This window comes from Epinephelus lanceolatus, chromosome 16 (assembly GCF_041903045.1).
Source record: "Epinephelus lanceolatus isolate andai-2023 chromosome 16, ASM4190304v1, whole genome shotgun sequence".
NCBI lineage: Eukaryota > Metazoa > Chordata > Actinopteri > Perciformes > Serranidae > Epinephelus > Epinephelus lanceolatus.
Window position 1 is genome coordinate 49,902 of NC_135749.1, and position 13,340 is coordinate 63,241.

A 13,340-nucleotide genomic window follows, 5' to 3' on the forward strand; every position below is an offset into this window, starting at 1 on the left:
ATTTACTGCATATATACAGACATATACATGTGTTTGCTGTATCTATACCTACACATATGTACATGTGTTTACTATATATATATATATATATATATATATATATATACACACACATATACATGAGTTTACTGTATATATATATGCAGACACACATATTTACTGTATACGTATGTGTATATATATATATATACACATACATGTGTATTTATTGTATGTATGCAGATACATATATACTTGACTTTGCTGTATATATACAGACACATGTAAATGTGTATTTATTGTATATATGCAGACATATACCTGCATGTCTCTACTGTATAAATGCAGACTCATATATACAGTAAATACATGTATATATGCAGACATATACATGTATTTACTGTATATATGCAAACACATATGCATGTGTATGTACTGTATATAGACACAAATATACATGTAGTTACTGTATATATATATCTGTTTATACATATGTATGTATGTCATGTAAGAGTGTCTGACAGTCAGTGTCTGATGAGATGATCCAGACAGACTCATGGTGCCTCAGTGTCATATCAGCCGATCCAGGATCAGGTTCAGACCCTGATCCTGATCCTGTCTGGTATGTCTGTAATTCATGCTGCTGATGGACATCTGACCGATGACACTTATTACTCTGCTGGCAAAGGGACGCTGGCCGATCAGTTACCACCACGATCCAGGAGACTAATAACATTCCTCACCTTAATGAGACAAACCTGAATGTTCCTCTGTCCTTAGACCCTGTCTTTAGACCCTCTGTCCCTGGACCTTCGGTCCATGGACCCTCTGTCTTTTGGACACTCTTTCCTTAGACCCTCTGTCTTTGGACCCTCTGTCCTCTGGTCCCTCTGTCCTCAGACCCACTGTCTTTGGACCCTCTGTCCTCAGATTCTCTGTCTTTGGACCCTCTGTCCTTAGACCCTGCCTTTGGACCCTCTTTCCTTAGACCCACGGTCTTTGGACCCTCTGTCCTTAGACCCTGCCTTTGGACCCTCTTTCCTTAGACCCACGGTCTTTGGACCCTCTGTCCTCAGATTCTTTGTCCCTGGACCTTTGGTCCTTGGACCCTCTGTCCTTAGACTCTCTGTCCTCAGACTCTCTGTCTTTGGACCCTCTGTCCTTAGACCCTCTGTCCTTGGGCCATCACAGCTGATAAGAACTCTCTTGGAAACACACAGAAAGAGAACAGAAGTTGTCCGAGGACAGAACCTTGTGGAACCCCATCACTGCCTTTGATGTTCTCGGAGGATTTTACATAAACAAACTGAGTTCTGTTTGAGAGACACGATTTAAATCTGCTCATTGTGAATTTCATGAGTTTCTTATATTTAAATCAAGATACTGAGAAACTGTTTATTGCCATTAACTTTTCTGCAAAGTTTTTTTTATCATTTTATTTTAATGAAAGCAGGTTGTCTTTAACCATTTAGCACTTAGCATGGGCGGCACGGTGATGTGGTGGTTGGCATTGTTGCCGACATGTTCTCCCTGTGTCAGCGTGGGTTTCCTCCAGGTGCTCCGACATGTTCTCCCTGTGTCAGCGTGGGTTTCCTCCATGTGCTCCAACATGTTCTCCCTGTGTCAGTGTGGGTTTCCTCCAGGTGCTCCGACATGTTCTCCCTGTGTCAGCATTGGTTTCCTCCAAGTGTTTCGACATGTTCTCCCTGTGTCAGCGTGGGTTTCCTCCAGGTGCTCCGACATGTTCTCCCTGTGTCAGCATTGGTTTCCTCCGAGTGTTTCGACATGTTCTCCCTGTGTCAGTGTTGGCTTCCCCAGGTGCTCTGACATGTTCTCCCTGTGTCAGCGTGGGTTTCCTCCAGGTGCTCCGACATGTTCTCCCTGTGTCAGCGTGGGTTTCCTCCAGGTGCTCCGACATGTTCTCTCTGTGTCAGCATTGGTTTCCTCCATGTGCTCCAACATGTTCTCCCTGTGTCAGTGTGGGTTTCCTCCACGTGCTCCGACATGTTCTCCCCATGTCAGCATTGGTTTCCTCCGGGTGCTCCAACATGTTCTCCCTGTGTCAGCATTGGTTTCCTCCGGGTGCTCCAACATGTTCTCCCTGTGTCAGCATTGGTTTCCTCCGGGTGCTCCGACATGTTCTCCCTGTGTCAGCGTGGGTTTCCTCCACGTGCTCTGACATGTTCTCCCCGTGTCAACGTGGGTTTCCTCCAGGTGCTTCGACGTGTTCTCCCTGTTGCGGTTGTTAGTGTGGGTTTCCTCAACGTGCTCTGACATGTTCTCCCCATGTCAGCACTGGTTTCCTCCGGGTGCTCCAACATGTTCTCCCCGTGTCAGCATAGGTTTCCTCCAGGTGCTCCGACATGTTCTCCCTGTGTCAGTGTGGGTTTCCTCCAGGTGCTCTGACATGTTCTCCCCGTGTCAGCATTGGTTTCCTCCGGGTGCTCCGACATGTTCTCCCTGTGTCAGCGTGGATTTCCTCCAGGTGCTCCAACATGTTTTCCCCGTGTCAGCATTGGTTTCCTCCAGGTGCTCTGACATGTTCTCCCTGTGTCAGCGTTGGTTTCCTCCACATGCTCTGACATGTTCTCCCTGTGTCAGCGTGGATTTCCTCCAGGTGCTCCAACATGTTTTCCCCGTGTCAGCATTGGTTTCCTCCAGGTGCTCCGACATGTTCTCCCTGTGTCAGCATGGGTTTCCTCCAGGTGCTCCGACATGTTCTCCCTGTGTCAACGTGGGTTTCCTCCAGGTGCTCTGACATGTTCTCCCTGTGTCAGCGTGTGTTTCCTCCACGTGCTCTGACATGTTCTCCCCGTGTCAGCATTGGTTTCCTCCGGGTGCTCCAACATGTTCTCCCTGTGTCAGCATTGGTTTCCTCCGGGTGCTCCGACATGTTCTCCCTGTGTCAGCGTGGGTTTCCTCCACGTGCTCTGACATGTTCTCCCCGTGTCAACGTGGGTTTCCTCCAGGTGCTCTGACAGGTTCTCCACATGTCAGCATTGGTTTCCTGGTGCTCTGACATGCTCCAGCTTCCTCCCACAGTCCAAAGACATGCAGGTTAATTGGTGACTCTAAATTGTCCGTAGGTGTGAATGTGAATGGTTGTCTGTCTCTATGTGTCAGTCCTGTGATAGTCTGGTGACCTTTCCAGGGTGAACCCCGCCTACCACCCAATGTCACCTGATAGGCTCCACCCTCCTCAACCCCCAACAGAATTAGCGGTTATGGAACATGAACAAATGAATGAGTTCTATCACGGTCTGCCTGTCTCAATGTCCAACTGACAGAAGGTACTGAGCTAATGATGATACAGAAGTAAACATCTGTTCTGACTTTAGAAATGTTGATGCTAACGGTGATGCTAAGTCCAATTCTCCACCAGTTTCTAATATTCAATTTAATTCAATTTTATTTAAAAAGCCCAATATCACAAATCACTGCCTGCCTCAGAGGCTTTACAGCATACAACATCCCTCTGTCCTCTATCCTTTGGACCCTCTGTCCTCTGTCCCTCTATCCTCTGGACTCTCACAGCTGATCAGGAAAAACTCTTTAACCTCAGGAAGAGACACTGAGAATGGATCTGTCCTCAGGACGGACAGATGGACAGTAGATGTGTTAGAGAACAGATGAACATAATAAATGTACAGTGATCCATATGACACAATGAGATATTAACAGAGACAGAGATACCTGTAATGTCTCTACTGTTTCAGGTCTGTCCGTCCCCCCTGTGGGACGTCCTCAGACAGACAGATGGACAGATGAAAGGACGGACGGACTGATTAATGGACAGAGCTCTATAAACATGTAAATCTGACCTTACCATGTTTCAAAGGCGCGGCGGTGGGGGCGGCAGCTGAATGAAGCAGCGCAGCTTTAAAAAGTGTCTTCAGTTCAGCGGCGTCTCCGTTTACACAGAGGGACGTCCGGAGACAGAGGAGTCTTTGATAGTCAAATACCAGTCCACCATTATCACTGAGTGTGTGAGGGGACCTCCTGGGGCACAAGACACTCTAGCTGACTTCATTAGGATATACACAGCTGAAGGACGAATGAACGTCTTCCTGCTGCTGTTTGTTAACTTTAATCTGAACCCAGAGTTCAGAGAGGGTTTTTGCGTGTTTAATTCTTTAAATAAACAAACAAACAAATGCAACACAAAAAAAGAGAGAGAAAAAAACAGAACAGACAGTTTAAAAGACGTCTTTGAAAAATCAATAAGATTTAACTTGGCTTTTTAGTCACAAGAATGTGAAGTGATGTGTATAAATAAATAAATGTCTGAGGGGGGCCCCCAGTCATTATCATAGTCATAGTGTTTGTTCCAGGTGTAGCACTGGCGTTCTGCTCTGATTGTTCTTCAGCTTCTATCAGACGGATCTCGGTCTGAAACTCGACCTGTCGTTAATGTTCCTCTGACTGAGAGTGTTTGTTGGACGGGGATTCCCCAACCTACGAGGACGTCACCAGGTGACACACAAAGAGACTGAGAGTGTTTGTGTCACTGTGAGGACCGCCACAGGCTGAACAACATTTGGTGACTCCATCATTATTTTTTATTATCATTAGTCTTATTTTCTTCAATGTTTTTCATTATAGGCCATAGATTTTTCTCTATTATTTCCTGTGTGTGTGTGTGTGTGTGTGTGTGTTGAGGGGGCAGTTCCATGATCAGACATGATGTCAACAATATTCAAACAAAATAAACTTCAAGAATTAATCAGAAAATCTGTCATCACTGTTGGTTCTGACAGGAGACAACATGTTAACAGCACATCAACAATATGTCAACTACGCATTTGTATAACATCAACAACACGTTAAAAACTTCTCAAAAACATGTTAATAACATGTCAACAGCAAATTAAAAACATATCCACAACATATCAACAATATGTTAACACATCAACAATACATCAACAGCAGGTCAACAACATGTTTAGAACACATTAATTACACATTAACAACACAATAACAATGCATCAATAACATGTCAACAACACCTTAACAAGCAGGTCAACATGTTCATAACACATCAACAACACCTCAATCACTTGTCAATAACACATTTACAACACGTTAATAACACATTAACAGCAGGTCAAAAACACACAAACATTCAAACACGTCAATAACACGTCAATAACATGTCAATAACACATAAACAGCAGGTCAACAGCACATTCATATCACGTCAACAACACATTAACATGTTAAAAACATGTTAACAACACGTTAACGTGAAAAACACATCAACAAAACATTAACAACACAAACACATGTTAGTAAGATGTTGACAAAAACATCAACAGCACATTAACCACATGCTGATAAAAACAGTAACAACATGTTGACTACCACACATTAACAAAACATTAATTTTACATTAACAACTCTTTAATGACACATTTCCAACATGTGAACCACACATTAACAACATGTGAACCACCTCTGAGTGAACATAGGTTCAGGGTTAGAAGTCCTCATTAAGACATGAAGACCAACCTTTGTCAGAGTCTTCTTCACCTCCTCAGAAACCTGAACCACACACACACACACACACACACACACACACACAATGTGGTGACATTTAGGTGGGTATATAAGCCGCCCTGCCAGACGCTGGGAGCCACACAGACTCCTGCAGTGCCTAACTTAAGTACTGTAACTCACCTGTTTGCTGCCCACCTGTCGCTCTGATCCAGGGACGTCTGACCTCACAGCATCATGCTCACCAGGTACGTCCATCTGTCTGTCTACCAAGTCAACATCCCATAATACAACGCTCCAAAGACACTGAGGACCAAACAAAGACAGTCTGAGACATTTAGGGACTGTTCTGTATTTATCAGAGGAGGAGCAGGGTGGCTGTTTTTATTCTGACCCTCCCTGAATGACCAGAGGAAAATCTACCCTCCAACATAAATAAGATTTTTAAAACTTTGATGTTTGAAAGTTAAAATGTATTTATTTAGAATAAAGTGATTTTAAATGAAATGTCACTATTTTAGGTTAATGTTGTTTTTATTTGCAGAGAAGAATTTGTAACAAATGATGTGGTCAAGGACTGTCAGAAATTTAATATAACAACAACAACAACAGCAATAAATTCTATTTTTTCTTTCACTTTCTGGCTGATAAAATGTTTTGATGATTTTTAAGGGAAACATGTCTTCAAAACCCTGCTCACCTGATTTATTTTCATCATCCCAATGATTTGTTTTTATTGTCCTCCAAAATTCTTCCCTTGTTGAATGGTGGTTGATCAAATTGCCCACTTTTGGATTAGGTTGTACTTTTCAATGGCAACAAATTTCAGGGAAGTGACCGACACATGGTTTTTCTCCTTTGACGTCCAACAGTGGTGTAATCCAGGTTCTCATTTCTAACAGCAGCCTTATGCTCAGTGATTCTCACTTTGAGATGAAGTTTTGTTTTTTGCTCCATGTCCATTAAAGCACAGGGATACTTTCTTAGACACTCACTGAGTGAGCCGATTTGTTTGTGCCGGTTCCTAATAAAAAGAACTAACCACAAAATCTGTGCCATTTCTACCTCTTTTAAAACAAAAGCAAGTTCAGAGGACGACAAATAGTAGGATCACATTCTAGCCTAACCCTAGTTGCTGAACATCTGAGATGTTCCGATGGCCGACCACTACCTGTTCCTGTCTTATATGAGTTTCCTGCTTTCAACACTCTTTGTAAATTCTTTAAAGAGTTTGAAACAATCTGCAGAAACTTTATGTGGAAAGAGAAGCATCTGTCCCAAATAACTGGGTGGAATCTCTCTGCCAACCGCCTTTGAGGTGGAGGCTGTTGATGATCTGGCATGACCCACACTAACACGGGGAGAACATGTCGGAGCACCTGGAGGAAACCCGCACTGACATGGGGAGAACATGTCGGAGCACCTGGAGGAAACCCACACTGACACAGGGAGAACATGTCAGAGCACCTGGAGGAAACCCACACTGACATGGGGAGAACATGTCGGAGCACCTGGAGGAAACCCACACTGACATGGGGAGAACATGTCAGAGCACCTGGAGGAAACCCACACTGACACAGGGAGAACATGTCAGAGCACCTGGAGGAAACCAATGCTGACACGGGGAAAACATGTTGGAGCACCTGGAGGAAATCCACGCTGACACAGGGAGAACATGTCAGAGCATGTGGAGGAAACCAACGCTGACACAGGGAGAACATGTCAGAGCACCTGGAGGAAACCAATGCTGACACGGGGAAAACATGTTGGAGCACCTGGAGGAAATCCACGCTGACACAGGGAGAACATGTCGGAGCACCCGGAGGAAACCAATGCTGACACGGGGAGAACATGTCAGAGCACCTGGAGGAAACCCACACTGACATGGGGAGAACATGTCGGAGCACCTGGAGGAAACCCACACTGACATGGGGAGAACATGTCAGAGCACCTGGAGGAAACCCACGCTGACACAGGGAGAACATGTCAGAGCACCTGGAGGAAACCCACGCTGACAAGGGGAGAACATGTCAGAGCAAAAAAACAAAAAACAAAAAACAAAACAAAAGCAATTCCTTGGTTGTACCCCTTTTCTGATGTAGTTAAGTAACGAGCCAATCAGAGCACAGCAGGAAGCAGTGGGTGTGGCCTCTGTATGATGGCTCTGTGAGGACATAAAGCTTCTGTGACTGAAGGTTGTGTTTGTATTGCAGGAAAGTTGTCCTTCTGTTGTCTCTGTCCGTCCTACTGGTGGAGGGGGATTTTGACACCAACGGTGAGACGTGTTAAAATCTGATGACATCACAGTTTGACAGACATGTGACAGGTCATGTGACACGTGTTTTGGTTCTGTGTTTCAGATGCTGGAATCCAAGCCATGTCCACAGGTAAGTCACCTGTCTGTCCCTCAGCTGTCTCTGTCCTCTCTTTCTCTCTGTGTCCCTCATCTGTCTCTGTCATCTCTGTCCCTCAGATAAAGACTCCACGTCTGATGAAGCTCCCACAGGTGAGACACAAAATGTCTATGTGAATAAAAACAGTCAGTGATTCACAAACATCTCTAAAGAACGTTAATTAAAATTTAACGTACAGTTTACGAAATAAATGTTTTGTGATCACTTGTTTTGTGTAAGGACAGTTTAATGAGACAAGAAAACTGCTGATGTGTTTCCAGCTCTGTGAAAGTTCAATGAACAAACTTACGTTTTTGTTGTTACTGTTGATTTTGTTTATTCAGAGAGTATGAACGCCGTCTCACCTGATCAGCCAGGTAAGATCTGACACTCACTACCTGCTCAGGTACTCTGTCCTCTACCTGCTCAGGTATTCTGTCCTCTACCTACTCAGGTACTCTGTCCTCTACCTGCTCAGGTACTCTATCTGCTCAGGTACTCTGTCCTCTACCTGCTCAGGTATTCTGTCCTCTACCTGCTCAGGTACTCTATCTGCTCAGGTACTCTGTCCTCTACCTGCTCAGGTACTCTATCTGCTCAGGTACTCTGCCCTCTACCTGCTCAGGTACTCTGTACTCTACCTGCTCAGGTACTCTGTACTCTACCTGCTCAGGTATTCTGTCATCTACCTGCTCAGGTACTCTGTCCTCTACCTGCTCAGGTATTCTGTCCTCTACCTGCTCAGGTACTCTATACCTGCTCAGGTATTCTGTTCTCTACCTGCTCAGGTACTCTATCTGCTCAGGTACTCTGTCCTCTACCTGCTCAGGTACTCTATCTGCTCAGGTACTCTGCCCTCTACCTGCTCAGGTACTCTGTACTCTACCTGCTCAGGTATTCTGTCATCTACCTGCTCAGGTACTCTGTCCTCTACCTGCTCAGGTACTCTATACCTGCTCAGGTATTCTGTCCTCTACCTGCTCAGGTACTCTATACCTGCTCAGGTACTCTCACTTCCTGTGTTACTCTGACACCTGGTGGTTTAACATCAGAAGTGATCCTTATTAAAATGTCCCCATAAACCACCACAGTGAGACAGTGAACCCTCTGATGAGCCTGCTGTCTGATGGTTCTTATTCAGACACACCAACAGAAAAACGTATGATTAACATATTGATTGTCTTCAGACTTCAGACAGATTGATTGATTGATTGACTACTGACTATTGACTATTGATTATAGATCAATTCATAAATATTCTCTGTTTGAAATGTTTGGTTCCAGATGAACCGCAGTATTATGGAGCAGGACCTTCAGGTAGGATGATGATGGTGATGATGATGATGATGATGATGATACCTGTTTACCTGTCGTTCACCCAACTGACTTGTGTTGATGTGTTTTAGATACAACAAGCTCCAGTTCAGAAATCGCAGACGGTGAGAGCACAACACATAAAGAGTACACATATACACTTAACGGTATCGATCTACCAGTGGCGGCTGCTGATCTTTCAAACAGGGAAAGCTCACTTTAAGTATTTCCAAAGCCCTGTCAATCACAAAGGAGTTCAGCCTCTTAGACAATTCCTCCAATCATCATGCAGACACCGAGCGTCCTCTCCCGCCTACTGCTCCATTAGGTCCCAGGGAAGCTGAGCCTCCCTGGAAGTGACGATTTTGTCGCATGTATCCAATGAGCGTCTCGCTTTGCTGCGTGAAAAAAAACATCATAGTCATGATGTTAAACGCATCCTAGCGCACGTTTAATGCAATGTCAATTCTTATTTTAATGTAAATTCAATAGTGCATATTTGACCATTTCTTCTATGAAATTTTAGGGGAAGTTCAGCCTCCCTTGTTGTCTCATAGCAATCGCATCTGCTATCTACCTGTCTGTCTAATAAAACGCTCGTCACATCTTCGCATCATATGCAGTTCGACTTCAGACAACTTTGACAGATAAAGTTGTGACCAATAAGACAGAAGTATGTGTGGAGGAGACGTGTTGCCATGTTGACCATGTGATACTGACCATGGAAGTACAAACTGCCTCATATGAGAGTTCAGAGTAATGGAACATACGAACATGTAAAATGTACCAATAACATCACAATATTTATTAGGATGCTAGCACACATTAGCTAGCATGCTTGCACTCAGTGTCTGTCACATCAGGCGCCATCTGCATCCAGCACAAATATTGCTCGGCAGGTGATGGTCACTCACCTTTAGTTGATCCCTAGTCCTTCATTTGGGTATTCCTGACCTCAACCTTTATTCATCCTGTTTCTGTTTGTGCACACGGCCCCTAAATTGGATCAACTGGCACCCTAACCTGCATGTTTTACTGTCTATCACTGCCGATTAGTATGCATTGTCCCTGCTCAAATAAACTCAATAAAGTAAAGTAAAGTAAAGTAAAGTAACCCTAGCCAACATCTGTATGTGCGTATAAAATGGGCATCAGGGGTAATACTTGGACCACCTGGGTTACCAAGCGGGGATGGGCCCAAAATAGACGCCTTATCTGGGGCCAACCTGGATAAACCCACCCAGGTGGGCAGTTGTCTCAGGGCCATTACAGACCATGTGGACAATCCTACACATCCTCCCATTTTTTAGCCCATTTACCCCCCACATACAAATTAAAACAAAACAAAACAAAAAAAAAACATGGGTGGGACCATTTCTGCTGATAATTATGCTGATCTGTTCTGTACGACATCTATTGCACGTCTGTCCGTCCCTCCTCAGTTGCTCTTCCTGAGGTTTCTACCGTTTTTTTTCCCCGTTAAAGGGTTTTTTGGGGAGTTTTTCCTGATCAGCTGTGAGGGTCATAAGGACAGAGGGATGTCGTATGCTGTAAAGCCCTGTGAGGCAAATTGTGATTTGTGATATTGGGCTTTATAAATAAAATTGAATTGAATTGAATGGAATGAGACTTGATACTGGTGAATGACACTCCGTGACTTCATTAATCAGCAGCGCATCATGTTCTAATTCAGTCAGTCCATTTCTTCATGTATTCATGTGTTCATCCATTTATTAATCTTTTTTATCATTGTCCTGTTTTATTTTAATATTTTGTTGTTTTTTAAGCTCCAGCAGCCAATCAGGTGACAGCACCTGGTACGTCCTGTTTATTTGTTTGAACTCTGAATGTCTGTGTTTCCATAAACATTTTGGTTGGTTGGTTTGTTGGTTCGATGATTGATTGATTGATTGATTGGTTGGATGGTTGATAGACTGATTGATTGACTGATAGACTGAGACTGATTGGTTGATTGATTGGTTGGTTGAATAATTGATTGATTGATTGATTGATTGATTGATTGATTGAATATTTGGTTGATTGGTTGATTAGCTGGTTGGTTGGTTGGTTGGTTGGTTGATTGGTTGATTGATTTGATTGATTTGATTGATTTGATTGATTGATTGATTGATTGATTGATTTCAGAACCTGCTGCAGCCACCGCCATCAGTGTGGAGGAAGAAGATGGTGAGACAAAAACATGATTTATGACTTTTAAAATCAGATACACTTTCGGGGCTGTGTATGACTCTGAGCTCTTTGTATTTATTTATTTATTTTGTAATGTTTGTTTCTTGACACAAATTTTATTGACTTATGATGCTTTTAGAAAAACATTTTATTTACTTACTGAATTTTTATTTTTTTAGGATATTTTTGGGGCATTTTAGCCTTTAATCAACAGGACAGATAAGTGTGAAGGGGGGAGAGAGAGAGGGAGTGACATGCAGGATATGGCCACAGTCTGGAGTCGAACCTGGGCCCGTGCGGCAACAGCCTTATACATGGGGCGCCTGCTCTATCCACTAATCCACTGACACCCCTTCTGAATGTGCTTTTAACATTTTTTTTTTTAACATCTTATTCAAAATACTTGAACACTCAATAAATCAAATAAATAAATAAATTTATAGTTAAACAGACACCACACAGGATTATCAGGACCTATGTTTGTATCAAAAGTATACAGGTACATGTGTAACAGAGGGTTTGACATGTTGCTGACTAAAAACTAAGGCTCAAGAGCCAGCCTAGCTAGTCAGCAGCTAGTCATGCGGCTAGTTAGTAGCTAGTTAGCAGGGAGTTAGCAGTTAGCAGCACTGTTTGTTTGAGAAGTTTGCCTCCTGTCTTAGTAAAGTTTAGGAAAAAGATTATGTTTTGAGTTACAAAAAATTTTTGACAGAAAGGGCTTTTTGGTAGAGCAATGAAGGTAAATAATACTTATGGTTAGCATTAGCAGCCTTGTTAGGGGTTAGCATTAGCAGCCTTTTTAAGGGTTAGCAATAGCAGCCTTGTTAAAGCAGACTTTGCTTAAAAGCTAAAGACGGTTGTTTTTGCTGTTTGTCAGACAGTTTGTCAGCAGATAGTTTGTTGATTCAGATTTACTTTGACATTGTTACTCTAGCTAATGGGAGCTAATGGGAGCTAGCAGGAGCTAACAGTCTAACATTGTTGAGCTTTCCAGAGGCAGGAGGAATGTGGTTGGCTGACTATAATGACATAAAAATTCTGCCCAATAAAATTATGTAATCATGAAAATACTAAAGATGAAATAAAACTTTTATGAATAAAATATTATAAATAAAATATTCAGTATTTAACAAATTCTTGATTTGATCTATTTCATAACATCTGTATTAATGATTGACGTTTGTTTGTTTGTCTTACAGAAGATGAGAGCTCTGACTCTGAAGAAGGAGGAAAGAAACATTTCAGCTCACGCTCAGCCAAACCTCAGAGTCCCGCCATCCCACCACAAAGCCCCGCCCATGTCATTGATAGCCCTGCTGTCCCCCGTCAGCCAATCATTCCTCAGCCGAAAGCTCTGGTGAGAAACCGGACATCCAAGAGACGATCCAGGACCAACCGGCGCCAGATATAAACCACCAACCCACATGTGGCTATAAAAACATGAATCACATGTGAACATATTTACTCTGATAAACCTGTGTACTGTACAAACACACATCTTTAAACACACACAATCATTCTGATGGATCCAGGGGCCATTTTCAATCTAATTTTATTTGAACATTGTGTTTGGATTCTACATCTCCTCTAACAGAATGAAATCAATTAAGACATGAGAAGGAGTCCCTGAATCTGAATCACAGTTAAAACTGATATGAATTGATTTTCTGGATTGTTTGTGTCTTTGTAATTTGGGGATGAAGTCGTAACATTAAATGGGTTTGTCAACTACAATGCACAACTCAACATTTCAGACTATTTTTGAATATTTGTCAGGTAGAAGCCTCTGATATGTTTCATGAATTAAGCCTCTGATATGTTTCATGAATTATATGTTTCATGAATTAAAGAGTAGAGCAGAGGAGGAGAGGAGAGGAAACAAGGGGAGGAGAGGAAGGCCAGCTTAGCACAAAGGGTGTACTGTCTGAAAACAGAATCACTGACTGTTGCAATGAAGACTCAGTGTTTGCT

General features: G+C 43.0%; 1 protein-coding gene across 1 annotated transcript; it reads left to right on the top strand.

Annotated features, from left to right (window-relative positions):
• The first annotated feature begins 5,626 nt into the window (after positions 1-5,626).
• Positions 5,627-13,115, top strand: LOC117263996 (uncharacterized). Its single transcript, XM_033637775.2, has 10 exons — positions 5,627-5,720; positions 7,686-7,747; positions 7,833-7,859; positions 7,946-7,978; positions 8,210-8,242; positions 9,150-9,182; positions 9,272-9,304; positions 10,967-10,996; positions 11,325-11,366; positions 12,569-13,115. Exons 1-10 carry the CDS (start codon positions 5,710-5,712, stop codon positions 12,778-12,780), a joined length of 516 nt encoding a protein of 171 aa, XP_033493666.1. The 5' UTR covers positions 5,627-5,709; the 3' UTR covers positions 12,781-13,115.
• Positions 13,116-13,340: the final 225 nt, after the last annotated feature.

What these genes read in the sequence shown, in the direction of transcription:
- LOC117263996 (XM_033637775.2), top strand. An exon ending in GGGGGATTTTGACACCAACG is followed by an intron (nt 7,748 to 7,832) that starts GTGAGACGTGTT and finishes TCTGTGTTTCAG; the next exon opens with ATGCTGGAATCCAAGCCATG. An exon ending in CGTCTCACCTGATCAGCCAG is followed by an intron (nt 8,243 to 9,149) that starts GTAAGATCTGAC and finishes GTTTGGTTCCAG; the next exon opens with ATGAACCGCAGTATTATGGA.